The 21,557-nt window shown below is 35.9% G+C and overlaps 1 protein-coding gene across 2 annotated transcripts; it reads right to left on the bottom strand.

Moving 5' to 3' along the window:
• Positions 1-221: 221 nt before the first annotated feature.
• LOC132143470 (sodium/potassium/calcium exchanger 2-like) lies at positions 222-18,650 on the bottom strand. Of its 2 annotated transcripts, XM_059553698.1 has the most exons (10): positions 18,424-18,650; positions 14,938-15,994; positions 3,982-4,011; positions 3,753-3,861; positions 3,580-3,654; positions 3,299-3,378; positions 3,043-3,177; positions 2,676-2,765; positions 890-1,056; positions 222-787 (listed from the first exon to the last, which is right to left on the bottom strand). In XM_059553698.1, exons 2-10 carry the CDS (start codon positions 15,841-15,843, stop codon positions 538-540), a joined length of 1,842 nt encoding a protein of 613 aa, XP_059409681.1. In that variant the 5' UTR covers positions 15,844-15,994; positions 18,424-18,650; the 3' UTR covers positions 222-537. The 2 variants fall into 2 exon arrangements, with proteins under 2 accessions (XP_059409681.1, XP_059409683.1); XM_059553700.1 differs by lacking the exon at positions 222-787 and having other exon boundaries at positions 945-1,056; positions 2,576-2,765.
• Between the last annotated feature and the right edge of the window lie 2,907 nt (positions 18,651-21,557).

Below are 21,557 nucleotides of genomic sequence, written 5' to 3'. Positions count from 1 at the left end.
TTTGTCTACAAGTATATTCAATAAAAGATATGATGTACTCGAAAATGAAAATGCTCAAGTAACAATCAGAAAGAACCAGCGTTCAGGCAAAGCAAATATAAAGCTTTGTTTCGTCCTTCTTTTAAAGTTACAGTGCAACACAAGGCTTATGCTATCGTGAGCTTTAAAGTACAGTACCAGGATCGTGATCGATTTATTATTGCATATTTTCACCAAAAATTCCCCATAGATGTCCACTTCCTCATTGGAAGTTGTGTCTCTTTGCTCTTAAAGTCCTCTTCATACAGCGTATTAGAAATGGCTTAAATCTACAGTACATCAAGTCTATATGTACTGCTTTTGAGAGTGCATGCAGAATATTGCACTACTTTCCCATAACAAACTACTGCTTGGAAAGCCCTGCTACTCAGACTTCAGTGGATATAAATATGCAGTGCCACAGTGCAGCTGCAGTCAAGTTCTCATGTTATCATTCAGATGCCCAATAACTAAGGGTCTGTTCCCAGAAAATGAACAACGGCGTGCACGATAAAGAAATCAAATGGAGACCGGGCAGATGATGATCTTGTCCTCCAGCATTACGCTGACCACCAGGAACACAAAGTAGAGCAGGAACATGAGGAAACCCAGCAGCTTGCTCATCTTCCACTTGCACACAGCGATGGAGATGATGACGAAGAGGAGCATGAGGAAGAGCAGAACGATGGCGCAGAACAGGCCGTTGCTGCTCACGGTCACTGGAGTCAGGTCGTTCAGGAATGAAAAGAGCAGCCATGGAAAAGGCAGGCTGGGGACAGTGAACAGACACAGGGTGATATTTCAAAAAGTTGTTTTACATTAGGGAGTCTATCACATGATGTTTCTTGTGTTACTGATGAAGATCTCTCACCCCACAGTGATGTCAAATATGTTGGAGCCAACTGAGCTGGAGACGGCCATGTCGCCGAGACCCTTCCGAGCAACAATAACACTGGTGATGAGATCAGGAATGGAGGTACCAGCTGCTAGAATAGTCAAACCCATGATCTCTTCTGTGATTCCAATAGTCTCACCAACCTGTGGGAGAAATTTGCACTTGGTGTTTGAAACTTTTTATGAAAATACTATGATAAACCGGTGTTAAATTTGAATTTCCTCAGCTGTCGTCAAATATCTTACATTCATTAATTATGATTTTACTCTAGTAGCACTACAGGTATCTTTGTTAGGGCAATTTAACACGTAAACAGGCAGTAAAATTATTTGGCCTTCTAAGATCACAAAATTGAAATACCAGAGAGCACATCTGTTAGGAGCTTTTGTCCTTTTATAATTTTCAACTTATTTTTTATTCCAGTAAATTGTTAAGGTTACAATCCTAATGACATCTTATTTCTAGGTTTTTAATTAAAATATTTCTTATTATTATTTCAATGGAGCCCTGCACATGACATGCAAGAAACAATAAATAAATTGTGCGCACCATTTACTAATTCATTCCCTCAATGTACTAAAATGTGCACATGATTACTATTTCATTCCCTCAATTTGCTAATTCGTTCCCTCGATTTGCTAAATCTTGTGCACAATTTATAAACTGAGGGAACAAAATAGTAATTTGTGCGCACAATTTATTAATCGAGAGAACTAAATAGTAAACCGGCACAAAATTTATATATCGAGGGAATGAAATAGTAAATCGTGTGCACAATTTATAAATCAAGGGAAAGAAAAAGTAAATTGTGCGCACAATTTATAAATCGAGGGAACTAAATAGTAAATAGTGTGCACAATTTATAAATCAAGGGAATGAAATAGTAAATAGTTCCACAATTTATTAATCAAGGGATTGAAATAGAAAAATTGTACACACAATTTATAAATCGAGGGAACTAAATAGTAAATTGTGTGCAAAATTTATAAATCAAAGAAATTAAATAGTAAATAGTGTGCACAATTTATAAATCAAGGGAATGAAATAGTAAATCATGTTCAAAATTTATAAATCAAGGCAACGAAATAGTAAATAGTTCCACAATTTATTAATCAAGGGATTGAAATAGAAAAATTTTACACACAATTTATAAATCAAGGGAACGAAATAGTAAATCGTGCACAAGATTTAGCCTATAATTTTTTTCCTGCATGCCATGTGCAGTGCTCTATATATTTCAGCTTTATTTCAATGAACAAAAAAACATTTCAGTTATCATATTAACAAATAGCAATATTTGAATTTTTGGTATTTCTCAGATAATTATTATAAAGTTGTCTAGTTTCAAACGTTTATTATAACCAGAAACTCATAGTACTGATTTACTATGCTAAGTAACCAATCGATTTAGTTGTTTCTAGTTCTGGTAGCGAATCACTTCAATGGGTGAGTTTTACAGAGGGAGCTGAAGCAGAGCTAAAGAACAGTTGCCTCTAATGGAAAAGACAAGAATAGCTTATTGGCTTTGGGATTTGACTGTTTTTTAATGAACGTCTCTGACATATACATTTAGAGCAGTGTTATAAAGAGAGATCACTCCTCTATTTCTCGCAGTTATTTTCTTTTTTGGACATACATTCAGCATGCCAGAGCATTACTTACGGTTATATAAAAACCACTGGTGAAAGAAACTGCATTATAACAGAAAAATCCAGGATGTGTGAAACTGGTTGAGTGTGTTCTGTTGGTGAAGTTGAGGTACCTGATGAGCCCACCAGACCATCAGGTAAGAGAAAATAGCAATCCAAGAAATAGATCCCAAAAATGTGATCGGAAAGAACTTTTTTGATGTCTATGGAACAAGAGAGGATAGAAGGAAAAATTAGGAAGGGACAGCTTGCAATTGAAATATTTAAAAAACAGCAGTCCATTTGTTTCAACACACCGAAGAAACTTTATAGTAACATTATATATTATCTATCTGACTGCACTGACACTCAGATAAGTGAATTTAACTGGCTGATGAAGCTAACATCTTCATTAGAGCTGCTTTATAGCTAAATCTAATTTGTTATTAAATGGATGTAAAAAAAATAAAAATAAAAAAATAAAAAAAAACTCAAACATACATCTCTGCGAACATCTGGCAGCGACAGCCACAATGGAAAGACGATGGGAAAGATGAAGAGGTATGTTGCTTGCTTCCTCGGTGTGTCTGGCCAAGCCAAGCTCAGAGGCTGGTCTTCATCTTCCTCCTCCTCAGCCTTTGAGATTAGAACCACAAAAACATGATGGCATTCAGTTGCCTGTGATATTGTACTATTAGAATTTTAAGGATTCCAATATATTTGAATATATCAAGATGATCTAGCCATGTTGCGACACCACCTCAGCTCCAGCACTGCCATTCATAGGTGGAGTGACTTCAACTTCCACATTAGTGCTGTTGGGAAGATTCTTTTCAACTAGAAAATGAAACAACAGAAATCTGAAATGAAATGTTATTTCATTATTATAACATGTAATGATGTGATTTAAGCACTAAGCACTTTTCAGTGGATAAAAATTCCAACCCTACAGCGATTATGCTGATTTTACTCAGAAATATGTCACATTCCTGATGTAAAATGGTTAAGGAATGCTGTTACACAAAATATTAAACATACCAACACCATTTGCCTCATCTTGTCCCTTTTTTCTTGCAATCTTGTGTAGAATTGATGCCTTCTCCTTGAACCTCCCTAGAATATATGCCATATTTTATTAATAAGACTTAATGAATCTATGATGTAAGTCAATGTGTGTATATTTGTATTTGTATGTATTTGCACATTATTACCTTCGCTGAGAGGATCGAGAGTGTGAATCATTAGCTGGAAGATGCTGTTTCTCATGAGGGTGTTGTGGAGGGAGGCGGAGCTTCCTCCCCTCTGGAGGCGGGGTTTAGCCTATAGGAATAAAAATAAGAAATGTCTTTAGATGTCTAAATGCACTGTTATGCATGTTACACTGATATGGTCCTGATGATGATGATGCTTCCTGTTGATGATGATGATGATGATGCTTACCGAGAGTTTATTCTCATCATCAGGGATAACCTTGAGAAAAAAAGAGAGAAACAGAACTCAGTAAATTCACCTTAAATCAACTTCTTAAAGGCATTTTCAGATAAACTCAAGTACAGGAAATGATCAAACCATTAACACCATATATATATTTGCTTACACAGAAACAACACACCTGATATCAAAGCAAAAATCAGTAATTTAATTCCAGTGATGATGAATTTCACCTAGTGGTTAGGAAATATAGGCTTTAAGTTTTAATCTAAGTAAGATACTTGTTTTATCACCACTAAAGCAGCAACAGCAGGTCCAGCATTATCAGGACTTTATTAAAAAAGTATTTTACTGAAAATGTTAACAGCCATGGTTTTCTGCTCACCATATTAAGTTTAATTGTGGTATATATACAAACATACATACAGTACACACACACTACTTGTTTGGAGTTGTCTCTTCCGCTTACCAAGGCTGCAATTATTTGATCAAAACAGTAGTACTTTGATACAGTATTGCAATTTTAAATAACTGTTTTATATATATATATATATATATATATATATATATATATATATATATATATATATATATATATATATATATATATATATATATATATATAAGCTGAAATTTCACCAGTCTTCAGTGTCACATGGTACTTCAGAAATCATTCTAATGTGATTATTTGGTGCTCAAAAAAATCTCTTATTATTATCAATTTTGAAAACAGTGGTGCTGCATAACATTTTGGGGGAAGCCAAGAGACTTTTTTTTCAGGATTCTTTAATAAATAGAAAGTTGAACCAGAAATCATTTGAAACATTATACATGTCCTCACTTTTGAATCAGTTTAATCTGTCTTTGCTTTTTGTATGTGTTTGTATAGATCAGTATTACAGTGCTGAATATTTTACCTACTTTATACTTCTGCATTAACAAAGATTTGACTCCCTTTAATTCCCATAAATACAGGAAATAGTATGAAAGAATCCATTTTTAAATCTGATCATATTTGTAATAAATAAAACCAATTTCATAAATAGAATGGGAATACCTCATTGCTTAAAAAAAACAGTTAATAAATGGAGTGTAACAACAATAAGAGGGCATTTAAGGCCACCTTTAAAAAGATCAGTTCAATCTATCCCCAACATACAGGTAACCAAGAACATGTTAAGCTATTACACAGCACAGCTAAAAACAGCTAAGACTTATACCTGACCCTAAATAGCACTTCTTGACTATTGTATAGGAGGCCAATAATAGAATTTTGACCCATCTTTCAAATACCATCAATAACAGTTTCTAAGAAACCATTGAAACTAAAAGATGAAAATGACATAATCTGCCCTCAAAATCTCAGCAGGAACTCAATCAGTCTACTGTACATAAATCAGTATAACGTCAGATAAATAGACTGCCTGTTACATCACAAAATGTTACGATCGGAGACCCAGTGAAACTCAGGAGACGAGAGATCCAATCGCAGTATGGGTTTTAATGGGTAATCCAAAGAGAAATCAACAAGCAGGGGTCAAAACCATAAATCCATCCAACAAATAAACAAACAGAGAAGGAACAGGAACGGGAACAGGAACTTGGAAGACGAGGAAACTGGGTGACGGAAAGAAAGGACTCCATGAAGACAAACAGAAAAGACCGGTTAATATAGGCAGGGTAATGACTATCAAGTGAAGACACCCGAGTGCAATTAACAGGAGTGCAATTACTGTGATGAAGGGACAAGGATTTGTGGGAATTGTAATGCCTAAGGTTAGGTGCCTATGGGGAAGTGAGACCACTAGTGGAGACTCAGGGAAAAAATCATAAGAGCACATAAGACAGAAGAAAGTTCCTGTTGGTCTCCTGGCTCGATGCCTTAACTAATGAAGATCATTCAGTATGATGTAACAGAGACTGAAGATGCTGAATCATCGTTGTGTTTAAAAGATCCAATTGAACATCAAATGTGTTTTCAAGAACTGCACATTAGCTTTTGTCTGATCATTGTATGCCAGATTTTAAACAAAACTGTTTAATTCCATATCCAATAAATAACTAGTAAATCAACCATATCATTCTAAACTAAAATTTATGAAGAAAGGTGAATTGATTTGAATCCATCATTAATGGCTGATATTATATACATTGTGTGTGTGTGGGGGGGGGGGGGCATGTTTTTGTAACATAACAGGACACAACTCTGTATAATGACATGGGTATGACACAGGTATTACAAGGAGAGGGTGACTTATGAGGACATAACCCATGTCCCCATTTTTCAAAATGCTTATTATTCATACAGAATGAGTTTTTTTGAGAAAGTAAAAATTCACAAAGTTTCCTGTGAGGGTTAGGTGTAGGGCTGGTGTAGGGACATAGAATACACAGTTTCTACAGTATAAAAATCATTACGCCTATGGGATGTCCCCACTTTTCACAAAAACAAACGTGTGTGTGTGTGTGTGTGTACATATATGTGTATGTATAAGTATAGTATAAGTATACTGTATATATTTGAACCCTCTGCATATTTGAACCCTTTTCAACATTGGCTGTATGATTTTGAAATCTATCTTTTAACACTGAGGACAAGGGACTCATGCATAACTATTACAAATGGTGAAAACGTAATGATGCTCAAGAAGGCCACACAATGAGATGGGGGGTGTAAACTTTTTAAATTGGATGATCAGGGTAAATGGTACTTATTTTGTTTTCTGGTAACATGTAAGTATTTATGTAGCTTCTGAAGTCCACAACTAAATGTAAAAATATGATTGTTAAACAAAATGAGAAAAATTTACAGATTATCATCCTGTTTAGAATTTACATCCCCCAGCTCTTAAAGCATTGTGTTACGTTCTTGAGCATCAGTAAATGTTTCCACCTTTTGTCTGTGAGTCCCTCAGTTGTCCTCAGTGTGAAAATATGGATCTCAAAATCAAACAGTCACTTTTGGAAAAACCAAAGAATGTACAGGAGGCAGTGGATTTTTCTGAAGAACAGCATATAGTTAAACTATACTCAGGACTAACATGAACAACTATCACAAAAACAGTCGTGGATCATCCAGAAAATTACCAATTGTATTAAGGTTGAACAGGGACATTTTTATAAATTCAGTAATTATTTTGTCTTGTGGAGAAATTATTTTGTCTTGTTATGTGAAATACCTTATTCAGAACAGTACTAAATAAAAAATAACATGCAAATTTCATGATCCCTCTTAATTTGTTTAAATTATTAACATTTTGCACATTCTGCAAAGGGTGAGTAAATTTATGAGCACAACTGTACATACATAAGTGACTATGATACACACACACACACACACACACACACACACACATATATATGAATATAATACATTTACATTTAGTAATTTAGCAAATGCTTTTATTTTAAAGGTGAAAAGGTTATGACTTTAAAGTATCATTAATGTCTAGTATTATATTAAGTAATATTTTTATATTTCATAAACAATTTTCAAACAAAAAACAAGTGATTTATTTTATATTAAGAAAAAAATGTCACTTATTTATTTTGTGGAACTATTTCATAGTCTTCAGGTACATAAGAGAATAAATTATTGCAAGTTCAAAATGGCTATAGCTCTGCTCGTAAATGGTTCAAACAAGCACTTTTTCAACAAGCCCTTCTCCAGTGAGGTGGCAGCACCAGCAGTGTCCTCATGAGAAAATCAGTTGGCCCAGCAGAGACACAGGAGCAGCCTTAATTAAACCTAATCAGCCCAGTAGAGCGTAGAGGATTAAGCACATTTCCTTCATGGTTAGCGGGCTCTGCCATTCGCTCTCTGTTCATGTTCCTCCCTTCCCAGCTTTGGTCTTTCTGCAGGTGGAAGATAAGCTCTGGCCTATGGCCAGCATTGCCTGTGGAAATACAGCTGAGCTCTGTGTGCTCAGCGAGCTTTAAAGCAGAGGTCAGCCAACCAGAGACCAGCTTGCTGAAGCTATCTGACATTACCGGACGTCCTGCTGCTAGGCCAACAATCTTAAACGTCTGAGATAAGGCTGTTCGCACTAAGAATTAAAACTGAACTACATTAGCCTCCAGACAAATGGATGGCAACATTATTCTAACCCACCTTCTGATTACTGTCCAATTAAAGTAGGATGGATTCTTATTTTCTGCTGATGTTTTATCAGTCATAAGCTGGAAAAAAATTGCCCAGAATCTGATCCCAGCGATATCATTTCTCTGTCATTATTGTTATAGTTATAGTTGTGGTGTGGACTTCGCTATTCTCTTACGGTTTTAAAAAATTGATATTACAGAAATTATAAAGATGAAAAAATGGTGTAGAAACATACATATCATAATTACAAAGAAATGGCATTGAAGTAACATTGAAACAAACGTGAATTTTTTAAATAAGACTGAAATAGAGTTTTATTGCAAAAGATTCTGCAATATTTACAACTTCGGGGGAAAAAATATATATTTTACTACCAATTTTAGTGCAGATGCAACTATATTTTCACATTATAAAATTCATTACATGGCAATCATGTGAACATCATTTTAAACATATTAAGCAGTGCATCAAACAGTCAAAACCTAAGACTAGACACAAGACCTTAAAATCATCAGACTCAAAACTGAATCAAGAAGTGCAAACACTTTTAAACAAGTTGAAAGAAATATGGAACTGTTCATTTCATTTATCAGAAGAGATCTTTAAGCACTATATGAGACCAAAAACTAAAGCAGAAAAGTATTAGCTGCAAGATTAGGATTGACCTTGTTTTGGCCTTCAGTTGTCTGGTTGGACCAATTAGCATGCTGGATCCATACAATGCCACCGTTACAGTATTATCTATAGATTGGAAAGAACGTGGATATATAACTTCTACATCTTAAGCAGTGATGCAAAAGTCACAATTTTCAGCTACTTTTCTTCCATTTTCAATTAAATCATTAAAAACTGAATCATTTCACTTAAGATTTACAAATTAACATATTAAACATACCAAACTTTTGTAGCAGCAGGAACTCAATCAGTCTATCATTCAGTATAACATCAGATATATAGAATACCTGTTACATCACAAAAGCATAAGAGCACATAAGACAGAACAAAGTTCCTGTTGGTCTCCTGGCTCTATGCCTTAACTAATGAAGATCACTCAGTATGATGTAACAGAGATACTCAAGATGCTGAATCATCTTTGTGTTTAAAAGATCCAGTTGAACATTAAGTTCAGTTTTGCAAACTGTGACAGACAGTTTTAAAAAGGTCATAAATCATGTGGACTTCATTCCAGGTTTATTCATGTGGGTCATCTGCGAACTTGAATTGCCTATAGGGTGTCTCTTAGCAAGAGTCCAGTAGTTAAACAGAGAAGGCAGGCCAGCACACTAAAGAGGCTAAAGGTGACAGGTAACCAATTTTAGAGACGGAGGCATAAGGATTCACAAATTCACTCACACAACGCATGATGCCAGGTTCTTACACTCTCCCTTCTTTAATTATAGAGTTAAATATGGTTTGAATTACACCAGCAAAGATTTGCCTAACTACAGAGATTACTAAGTAGTGTTCACTGCTTTTTACTTACTATACTTTACTTAATAGAGTTTTCCTTAGAGTTTACTAAGGCACTGAGAATATTATACAGTATTACAAAATGCAAAATAGGTTTGATAATTCAATAACTTTTAATAGATGGGAGTTTTTTTTCACTGGGATGTCACAATACAGAAGAAAATATATGTGGCTAGTTTCACTGCAACTTTAAGTACACTTTGGCTCATCTTCCAAATACTTCTAGCAATCACACTGGATTTTCTTCAGATTTTCCTCAGTTTATAAAATTAAAGGTGACCATTTTATTTTTTTATTTTGACTTATTCACTAGTTTTACACTTAAAGAAGTAAAAATTATACTTAAAAAAAATATATATATATGTACACTGAGATAAAAACCACAATAGAAAAGCTGTTTTTATGGTAAATTATAGTAACACTTTATTTTAAGGACCAATTCTAACTATTAGCTAGCATGCATATTACTAGTATGTTGGCTGTGTATTAGGACTTATAAAGTACATATTAATGTCTTATTCTGCATGACCATATTTTAGATCCCTTGATCCAATCCCCATACCTAAATTTAACAAGTACCTTATTACATAAAAAGCAGCATATTAGGAGTTTATGAAGGCAAACTTGAAGTTAATAATTAGTTTATAGTGAGAATTGGACCGTAAAATAAAAATATGACTGGAATTATGTTATTATATTACAGATGAACGGCTGCTTATTTAAATGTCATATCCAAATTTGCTGTCAATTTTCTATGAAAATCATTTAAAATATCCATAGCAGCAGCACTTTAATTAATTCATTCAAAAATGCCTTCCAGGACATTGTGTGATGTAGGACAGATAGTGAAAAGGGTTGTTGTAATGTACAATATTCTCTCAAAAGTCTTCTTCAGAAGGCAGGTCACTCCCCTAAGCAAAGCTAAGAGTCTTTTAACTTTGGTTGGCGTCACCCCTTCTAAGCAGCTGATTTGGGATTACAAAGGATTTCAGGTTGGGAGTCACAAACCACAAGCAGAAATGCAGATGTCCACCATGTTTCTGAATGCTACATTAAACACTAAGTGACTAGGGTCTTCCTGCGAAAAATAAATGTCATTCAAAAACCTGAAGAGCTTCCCACAACACTCCATATCTGAGCACAGTTGAAAAAGAACAGGACACTCATCTATACTTAGAGGTACTAAAAGGATCACATCTTATTGGATTAGCCCGAGCTTCGGCTCTACCACAATTCATTTTAATTTTAGAAGTCTTAAACCAAAAGTCTCTAAACCAAAGCCATTTTTTATTCCAATCCAGAAGGGTGAAAATCCAATGTAAATTGTTCTATAATATGTTTTCTTCTATATGGCCCACCAGTCTGTGTGAATAAAGAATATTTATTTAGTTGTTTTAAATCAATTCTAAATTAAACATGTGACATTTGTGAAACATTCACAATATTTTTTACAAGCTTTTTTGGAATCAAATGCCCAATGTACTGAGGTGAATATCTTACATTTAAAAAGCAATCTACCAGAGCAATCTAAGACTAATTAATGTGGGTTTATGTAGCTTACATGCTAATAATGGTTCTCACGAGTAATGCACATGCCTCTGGTGCATCACAAAGAAGCCTATAAAAACACCATGATCAGCTGATTCACCTGTGTTCCATACATGGGACAAACTGCATCTTCAAACAACATATCCGACTCCAGCTGTTTGAACGAAACACAGCAGGTTGGAAATGTTGAACTGGCTTCACATGGGTCTCTTAAACGATCAATAATACATAATACCGCTAAACTGATATCCAGATTCAAGTTAATTCAACAGTGCATGGCATATAATAATACATAATTTATATAACCTGCAGCAATGGGTCAATATCATTCACTATTCAGGTGCATCTCCATAAATTAGAATGTCATGGAAAAGTTCATTTATTTCAGTAATTCAACTGAAAACTGTGAAACTCGTGTATTAAATAAATTCAATGCACACAGACTGATTTAGTTTAAGTATTTGGTTCTTTTAATTGTGGTGATTTTGGCTCACATTTAACAAAAACCCACCAGTTCACTATCTTAACAAATTAGAATACTTCATAAGACCAATAATAAAAAAAAAGATTTTAGTGAATTGTTGGCCTTCTGGAAAGTGTTCATTTACTCTACATGTACTCAATACTTTAGTAGGGGCTCCTTTTGCTTTAATTTCTGCTTTAATTTCTGCCTCAATTCAGCGTGGCATGGAGGTGATCAGTTTGTGACACTGCTGAGGTGGTATGGAAGCCCAGGTTTCTTTGACAGTGGCCTTCAGCTCATCTGCATTTTTTTGGTCTCTTGTTTCTCATCTTCCTCTTGACAATAGCTCATAGATTCTCTATGGGGTTCAGGTCTGGAGTGTTTGCTAGCCAGTCAAGCACACCAACACCATGGTCATTTAACCAACTTTTGGTGCTTTTGGCAGTGTGGGCAGGTGCCAAATCCTGCTGGAAAATGAAATCAGCATCTTCAAAAAGCTGGTCAGCAGAAGGAAGCATGAAGTGCTCCAAACTTTCCTGGTAAACGGGTGCAGTGACTTTGGTTTCCAAAAAAAACAAAGGACCAACACCAGCAGATGACATTGCACCCCAAATCATCACAGACTGTGGAAACTTAACACTGGACTTCAAGCAACTTGGGCTATGAGCTTTTTCTACCCTCCAGACTCTAGGACCTTGGTTTCCAAATGAAATACAAAACTTGCTCTCGACTGTAAAGAGGAGTTTGGACCACTGGGCAACAGTCTACTTCATCTTCTCCTTAGCCCAGGTAAGACAACTCTGACGTTGTCTGTGGTTCAGCAAATTCCTTGACACTTCTTTGTGTGGTGGCTCTTGATGCCTTGACTCCAGCCTCAGTCCATTGAATTGATTTTGCTTGACAATCCTCATAAGGCTGCAGTTCTCTCGGTTGGTTGTGCATCTTTTTCTTCCACACTTTTTCCTTCCACTCAACTTTCCGTTAACATGCTTGGATACAGCACTCCAGCTTCTTTGACAATGAATGTTTGTGGCTTACCCTCCTTGTGAAGGGTGTCAATGATTGTCTTCTGGACAACTGTCAGATCAGCAGTCTTCCCCATTATTGTGTAGCCTAGTGAACCAAACTGAGAGACCATTTTGATGGCTCAGGAAACCTTTGCAGGTGTTTTGAGTTGATTAGCTGATTGGCATGTCACCATATTCCAATTTTTTTGAGAAATATTTTTACTGGGTAAAAATAGAGAAAATACTGGTTAAGACTCACAAATTCAAACACAACTCTGTGAGGTAGTATTAACAAAGCTAATTGTGCCAGGAAAAGACAAAAATAGATATCTATGCCTCTTGAGATGTCTGGCTGATAAAACACAGGTTTCAGCAATAGGGGAAAGTAAAAGATTTTAACAACTTTCTTCCTTAACCCCATCTTGCCTCATCTCTACTACTTTTTCTCTGTCTTTCTGCTGTCCATCTCTGTCTATACAGCAGTGGTTCTGGTCTTACTCAGCTAATGGTGCGCTCTCAGAGCAGTGTTGTCTGCTTTGTCAAGGTGACACCTGATATACAGTAATGCCTAATCCGGCTCAGAGAGGTGATAAAACTGTCTGTGTTCTTTTCATTGGGAACATTGATTCTCAGCCAACAGTTGGGTTCTGCTCCCTGTGCTGTTGGAATCAGCTTCTTTTTCTGTTAAATGGGTCATATGATGCAAACTTTTTCCTTTCTCTTTGGAGTGTTAAAGAAAAGAGATTTTCTTTATCAAAGTTAAGACTCTGCCATGCCCACCCCAAAATGTCTCATTCAAACACGCCCCCACATATCTATGTCAATATGTGGAAATATTTGCCTAATGCTGCCCAAATGTTCACATTAAGTAAGAAGGCGTGGTTTCAGTAACCTCAGTTAGTGTTGAAGCAGCCATGTCAGGGAGATGCTGTGTGTATCTAGACAAAAGCAAAAGCATATTATTTGGCCTTCCGAAAGTAGATGCATTTAAGAATCTTTAAGATTACTTACAACAAAACAGCAAAACATTTTATGGACAACCGTTTTGTGAACCCAGGAGAGGAGGTAATTCTGACTTTGCTACAACAATCTGGTGTTTCTGAATCAGCTACTGTAACTATGTTTTGTTATTAGTTGAAGTATTTGCTATTGAATGTTAAAATGCAGAGTTTTGCACATCGCGCATGTGTGTGTGTGTGTGTGTGAGAGAGAGAAAGAGAGAGATGGTCACACAGTGGAGTCAGCTGTCTTAACCATCCATGGATTGTGTACTGCAAACACATACGACTTCATTACTGTGTCGGTCACGCAACTCTGTTCCCCTTTTGGACTTGAACTGATGGTAAATCTAAGGACGTTATTAACTGTCTTTACATTTATTTTGAAAGATGAAGCTCGCGATTATGGAATGGGGCGTAACATTTCCAACGAGTGCTAGCAGTGTTCAGCCAATCACAATGCACCATAAAAACCAGTGAGAATCAGCTGAATATTTCCATAGAATATTTCCATAGCAGTAATGTTGTCATGTTCTAAGTCATCAGAACATGAGCACAAACGTGCATGTGCTTTATTTTCAGTCCTCTCAGTCCTTAATTGGCATGAATTACAACTTTTTTTTTTATGTTTGAATGCCATTATGTTTGCATGCATATAATGCTTTGCAGATTATAGCACTTACCAGAGAAAGCAATCAAAGCATTGAAATATTTTTTTTTTCCCCAATCAAATTTTTTTATCATCACCATGACCTTTTAGGGGCTCTGTACAAGTATATATTTAAAGTGGTACTATACTTTTTTTTGCACAATGGCATATTTTAAGAACTAAAGTGTTGTTAAATACTAGTTATTTCATTAGCACTTGGGTTCATCTTAAAATCACAAGTGGTTCTCCACCTTGCCAAATATTAGTAAATAATATAATATTAACAGAACTATAACTATACTATATCTGTCTGTCTATCTATCTATCTATCTATCTATCTATCTATCTATCTATCTATCTATCTATCTATCTATCTATCTATCTATCTATCTATCTATCTATCTATCTATCTATCTATCTATCTATCTATCTATCTGTAAAATATTATAAACAGAAACTGAAAATGTCATTGTTTTTTCAGCATTTCAAATAATGATAGTTAATAAAAAAATAATTACATAGTATTTAATAGCAAAATAGCTAATAATATTGATTATATTATGTTAATATTGATTATATTATGTTATGTCATCCTGTGTCCCCGCACCCTGGTTGAGATCCACTGTGATATACTGATTCCTAACAGGAGTGGAAGGAGACATGGAGGAGAATGCCACCTTTGACCTGGGAAGCAGATATAGTAATTCACCTGGAACACTTCGACTTACCTTAGGAGGAGCTTCAATGTCGTCCACTTGATTCCTGAGCAATTTAGTCTTGATTACAGTCTCTACAGTCACATTGAACTTCATGAAAGTGACATAGCATGCGTAACAGAGTAACAGTCCAATGCTCTCGACATAGGTAATGTAGTTATCCAGGAAGAAAACGATAAGCATAATAAGTCCAATGATATAAAAGGTGACATCTCTGAACAGAGGCCACCAGGTGAGGTTGAGGATCTCACGTGAAAAGATAGCACACATCCCGATGACGAACAAGATGTTGAAGACAGCAGAACCCACGATGGTCCCGATGCCCACGTTGCTGTGTGAGATGAACACACCAATCACAGAGGTGAAGAGCTCGGGAGCAGAGCCTCCAGCGGCCATAAAGGTGGCACCCGCTACGTCATCCGAGATCTGCAGTTTTTCTGTGATTACGGTGAGAGCGGGGACAAAAAACTCATCGCAGACGATAGCAAGGGCAATGAACATGTACATCATGCCGAACATATGCAGCACGACTGCACCTTGCCTCCTCTGCTCCAATGTGAACAGATCCTCTGGATAGTCTCCCTTGTGCTCATTGGATGAGGCCATAGCGATGGGCACATCTGCCGAAACATTGTGCTCATCGTCGGAAGATAGGACAGTTCTGTGTGGCACTGACTCTGCAAGTCCATCATGGTTGGTGAGAAAGGTGAGTGGCGTCCATCTTGGGAATGGGCCCAAAGTGAAAGTAAAGGCACTCCAAGACAGGAACAATGAGAGGCCAGAGATGCTCAGAATAAAACCAAAAATCCGAGAAGGACGTAGTTTCCTCCTGACGTGATGCACTCGATGATGCTTGCTGTTCCGCTGCAGAGGGGTACGATCTGACCCCAGTTTGACACTGGGGAGCATTGGATCCATGGTTGACGGGCAGCTCAGGGGTCCGGTGGTCTGAAAACTATGGAGTACCGGACATGATCACACGCCCACTCTACTTAAACCTGACAGGAACAATATACTCCCCGATTCCTTGCAGGGTCCAGAGTATCTAATGGCTTCCTCATAATAATCTCTGAAACACAAGACATCACAAGAATAAAAAAAAAAGGTTAGATTTCTCTGGATCAGAATACATTTGCCTTTAAAAATTCTGATTTACCTTATAATTTTGAATCAAAACAAACACAATTGAGAAAAAATAAATGTAAAAAAATATCAACTTTTAGTATGCCAATGGCATGGATATTCAGTTTATTTCAAATTTATCCTACTTCATTTAAGTAGGATTAATATAACATGCTTTCATCAGCCAATCAGGTAGCTGGCTGTCAGTCTCCTCGCTGAAACCCTGTTAACTTCCAGAGTATGTCTTTGCAGTTGCGAAGGAGTACAGTGTTTCTCAGACTGATCCCACATCTGTCCCATAAGGCTGCTGATTGTTGATTTAAAGCAACAATGTTGAATTCTGTTTAATGTTAGCGCAAAAGAGTTCAAAATTCTGTTTACATTTTGTCATGTTATTCCAAATCTTTCTTATTCCAAATGCAAAAAATAAAAATAAAAATATTTAGAAGAATGTTGGTAAGCAAACATTTTTGGAAAAAAAAAAAGAAAAGAAAAAGATTAATATGAACACTCTCAGCCATTTTAGCTACAGGTTCCCATACTGGTAACAGAAAGGTTAAGGTCAATGACTGATCCTGCGGTTTTTGTTTGGTACACATGACAAGTTCTCTTTTCCAGTATAAAAGAGCCATTGAGATGTAAGTCTAATTGGTGTGACAACTAGACTGTTACCAAGCTTAACTCTTCCCACCTCATTTCCATTTACTCTGTACTCTAATAATGTATGGCTTGTGCAAATTTGGTAATAGACCATTTCAACCTTTCCATAGTTTCATATTTCAAAAAGAATCTGGTATGTTGCTTTCCACACTGTAAGAAGTGAAGACATGCAGATGAGTTTTAGTATAGTATGAAAAAAAGTCATTTTCAAAATATCTTCTTTTGTGTTCAACAGAAGAAAGAAACTAAAAGGGATTTGGGAGAAGTGGAGGGTGAGTAAACAATGACAGAATTGTTATTTTTGGGGCCAACTATCCCACTAAAGTCACTTAAATTGGTGTATAGTCAGAATGATTCAGCCATATCTGCACTGAATAAAACAAATTCAGTCATATTTGTCTTGATAAAAACTAATTAATTTAGATGTGACCATATTAACACATTTTATTGTGCATAAATATTAAAGCAAAGCATGATACATGCTTACACCATCACTTTAAATCACTTATTAGACAACACATACAGTTACCTTTTTCTTTTTTGAAGGCCTACCGACTATCATGTGAATCCTACAATAGAATATCATCCCATATAATTGCCAGTCCACAACAGTCTAAATTTGACAGTTAACATTGCCAATAATTGGGCTTCGAAATGTACAATAACCCAGTATCTAAATATAACAAACCGATTCCAAAAATGGAATAACCAAGAGAGCCACTTTTGATCCGATCTGGCATCTATAGGTTATAGGAGGACATGTGCTCATGCGTCTTAACCAGTATACAATCTGGCTGACACCTCCTGATACTCACACAATGCATGCAACTAATAGTACAGCAATTAATCATTCACACATAACATGAGATATTAAACCAATAATCTATACGTTTTGCATTGCTTAATACTCATATAAATCAGAATGACAAAATAACAAAAACAACCAATTATTGGTAGTTACATGTATTATTTAAAATAATTAAGCAATTCTTCCACCAAATAACACCATTCTATAGAAAGACATGTGTGCATACTGTGAACTGGCTATTAGCTTCAACATGGCTCATCTAATATAATTAACATTTTAATTTAAAATATTATCACTTTGACCTACGAGTCATTTATGTTATTTGTATTTATATTTTTTTTATTCATACAGTTTATTGCATAGAGCTTATTACATATTATACATATTTTTTATACTTTATTATTTATATTAACATTTTTCAAACTCCTGGCTGCTTCCTCTGATGAGTCCATCTGTCAAGCTAAGGATTTAATCGGATCTATATAGGCCAGTTATCCTGATTTACACAGCCTTTACTTTTAACCCATCTCACACTATATGTCAGCACATACTGTATCACACACACTAATGTATATTTATTACCAGTGATCACATCTGCATCATAGGAATATTTAGAAAACAGTGACCAGTTAAATGCACATGTACAGTAAATGAACACCATCTGCATCAGTCGCCTTGATTTTAATACAAATTTATAGATGGTACATGGGGTAAACGATCATCCAATCATTTTATGTTAATATAAAAGAATCACATTATGTATTTTTTGTATGTATGCATTGTTCCTTAAGCTAGGTTTATAGATCTTTTACATTTACATGAAAAACTCTTTATCAAGAAAGAATAAAAGCAGAAAAACAGGAAAGCGCACAAATACCAGAATACTACTAATGAATAAATCAATTTACCTTCCCATCTGGTAGTTTAGCGTGGATGGTGAATCCGCCAGATGAATCCTACAGACTTATGGACACTAAGCACTTGCTGTTTCACTGTCATGGATCAAAAATGCTGCTTCTGCTGCCACAGGTTAAAGGCTAGGTCTGATCTTTCCTCCCTCCCCCGTCTCAATCTCTCCTTCCTTGCACCATCCCTTCTGCATTTGTTCTGTCCTTGACAAGTTGGGTACAGTACATAACCTGCAATGGTGAAAAGAACACATTATGTGTCATTGTGTGTTTGTTTTAAATTATGATCAAGATTTTATGCCAATGTTTTGCATATGGGATACTGTAACTGGTCACACAAGTTTTAAACAATTTTACTGAACTTTTAGTCTTCACTAGTTTAATTTTTAAATTATTTAAAGTACAAGCATTAAAGTGCAAATCTATCCTGTGCTGTCACTCAATATGAGATGAAAAAAAACGGCATGCATTAAAATGACATAAAAAAAATGCAGACTCTTTGTAAAACATGAAAAACTTTCCAAAATTATTTAACCCCTTAATGTCATCTACTTATGTTCCATTTGTATAATCATAATATTATTCTTGTGACACTTCATACTTTGATTTGATGCCTTAAAGTAAATAGTATTAATTATTGTTCAATTAACTATTATTTCAGAATGCAAAGACAAGATAGCTTTTATAATCCAAAGTATTACATTTGCATGAGAAGGGTTGCAAGGTTGCAAAAAAATAAAACAAACAAACAAAATACCATATTTTCCCATACCCATATATTTTATAATCTCATCATCACATCAGGTATGTTAACTCAACCACTGTTCTTTCTCTATGTGTGCCAGACATGCGCGTAATTTGCACGGGGGTTACGGGGGTCATGACCCCCCCAAAAATCAGATCCAGCTAATATAACCCCCCCAATATCATCACATCATTCAGATTAAAATAGATATGAAATATTCAGAATGAATACTTTTGTTCATTTTCTTTATTAATTTCATTTGCCAGCAAGAAAGATAGTATCATATTTTAAATAATCTGTAATGTACCCCCCGCCCACCGCACCGATTTGGTATTACCAAAGTCTCTGGTATTACCCAACCCGCTTTCTGTACCAAGTTTGTTCACTATTTTGCGCAGTCGATGGGATGAGTGGTTGGAGAAAGCTGACGGAAAGATGAAAAGGACACTGAAAGGCAGCCAGACAACGATTTTTCATTGTTTGTCGACACCAGCCAAAAAAAAAGAAAAAAGAAAAAAACGGAGGTTTTAAAAAAACCCTTAAAAAAATCCTGACCAAACGGAGGTACCCTTAAGTTAGCTGTTAAGTTAGCTCAGCGTTTCTCAAAGTGTGGGGAATAGAAACATGACAAACAGGTTTTGTGCCCATCTTTTTAATTCCGTTATTTATTGACCATACACTCAAAACAAAGACACATTTAAATGTAAGCCTTGACGTTACTTAACCTCTTCACACGTAAGTTTAAAAGTATTTCAAGGCTACCGTTATTGATCGTAGTATCGCTTTATGGTTCCCATGGAGACGCGCCATTCATTGCTTGTCACACCGTAGCCACAATAGTGCTGAATGACTGATGATCTGCTTTTATTTCCTTTTTTATTCAAAATTTCACAAATGTGTTAGCTATAGCAGGATATATCTGATATTCCGATTGTCAAATATGTGCAAGTGGATGTGTTTTGTTGTTCAAACACCTTTATAACGATCGCATTACTTGAGCTGTATGCGCAACGTATTTTAGGTATCTATCTTATTAAAATACCTAAAAAAAAATACGTACATTATTAGGAATTTACCACCTCTGGTTCAATTTGAGATTATTTTTATTTTTGTTTGTTTGTTTGTTTTTTTGTTGTTCTTTTTGCATGGATTTTGCAAAGTGTCAAAATGAATCAAAGCACAACTAGGTTAATGTTAGTCCACACTTGTATTGATGTTATCAGAGGCTAAATGCAAACACAATTATTATTATTTTTTAATCTAATTTTGAGTCTTATTTCATGCAAAGTGATAATATAATTGCACTTTCATTTTCTTTATTTGAAAATTTTTAATGCTGCTATTTGATGTTAAGTTTTTAAAATGTGATGTTAATAAAATACATTTTAACAGTTAAACTTAAAGCCTAGTTTATTAACATTTTGTTGGGGTGATTGGGGACAGGTGGGGCTCGAAACACTTTCCTACCTCTGAAGTGGGGAATGGCAGAAAAGTTTGAGAAACACTGAGTTAGCTGATGATTTGTTTTGTTGACTGGAGTTGGCTGGCTAGATGTTCGTTTGCCAGTGTCCTATGAGGTAAAGCCAGAGGGTGCCAGGGACTGTGTAGAACCAATGTCACTGAATTGTAACTGCTGTTTGCTCCAATACAGTCACCCGTTTTGGGGGGGATTGCATAATTAAATTATGCAAATTAGCATGTTACCTTTTACACAAGAAAATAATACAATAAATTAATAAATAAATAAATATGCCGCGATTAGTTATGCCAAGATTAGCTTTAGCCACTCTCTTAAACCATGGTGAATATTATGCAATCTCCACACTGTTCCCGTCCCACTCCATCCCTCCCTTTCAGATAAACTCTGTTTTTCCTCAAGGGCCTGTTCCCAGAGACCGATGCATATCAGTGAGACCCACACACAAGGACGAGATACACAAATACCATTGGGTCCTGATGCAGCTGTAATCCATCCCACTCTCGCAGGACCTAAAGCTGCCATCCAGCCCCATAGATTGAAGCCATAGATTAATGCATCTTTGTGAAGAGAAGATTAGGCCTGTAAGGATACAGCTTTCGCTCGGCTTTAAATAGCATTTGAGCGCAGCATCCTAGATGCAACTGAACCTGACCCTGCACTGTATAGAGGACATTTCAGCTTAACTATTGACTAATTCCACCTCCAATCAACCACACAATCTTCCAGGAAATGGGCCAGAAGACTGGTCCATGCACTTCTGTGGAAAATCATGCAGAGTGTGCTAACACATCTGACCTGAGGCTAACTGTGTTCTGCAGGGTGAAAGATCCTCCTCCTGCGGTTCTAGATGCCTCTGGAGAACCACGCTGCACTATAAAGACATTACAGTTACATTTAGCCACTGGTCAC

Source organism: Carassius carassius, chromosome 7 (genome assembly GCF_963082965.1).
Source record: "Carassius carassius chromosome 7, fCarCar2.1, whole genome shotgun sequence".
NCBI classification, from domain to species: domain Eukaryota; kingdom Metazoa; phylum Chordata; class Actinopteri; order Cypriniformes; family Cyprinidae; genus Carassius; species Carassius carassius.
This window is presented reverse-complemented; position numbering and strand designations above follow the sequence as displayed.

What these genes read in the sequence shown, in the direction of transcription:
- LOC132143470 (XM_059553698.1), bottom strand. Translation starts at nt 15,843, where the DNA reads ATGGATCCAATGCTCCCCAGTGTCAAACTGGGGTCAGATCGTACCCCT. An exon ending in ACATTGAAGCTCCTCCTAAG is followed by an intron (nt 4,012 to 14,937) that starts GTAAGTCGAAGT and finishes TTTTTTCTCAAG; the next exon opens with GTTATCCCTGATGATGAGAA. An exon ending in AGATGAGGCAAATGGTGTTG is followed by an intron (nt 3,379 to 3,579) that starts GTATGTTTAATA and finishes TTCATTTTCTAG; the next exon opens with TTGAAAAGAATCTTCCCAAC.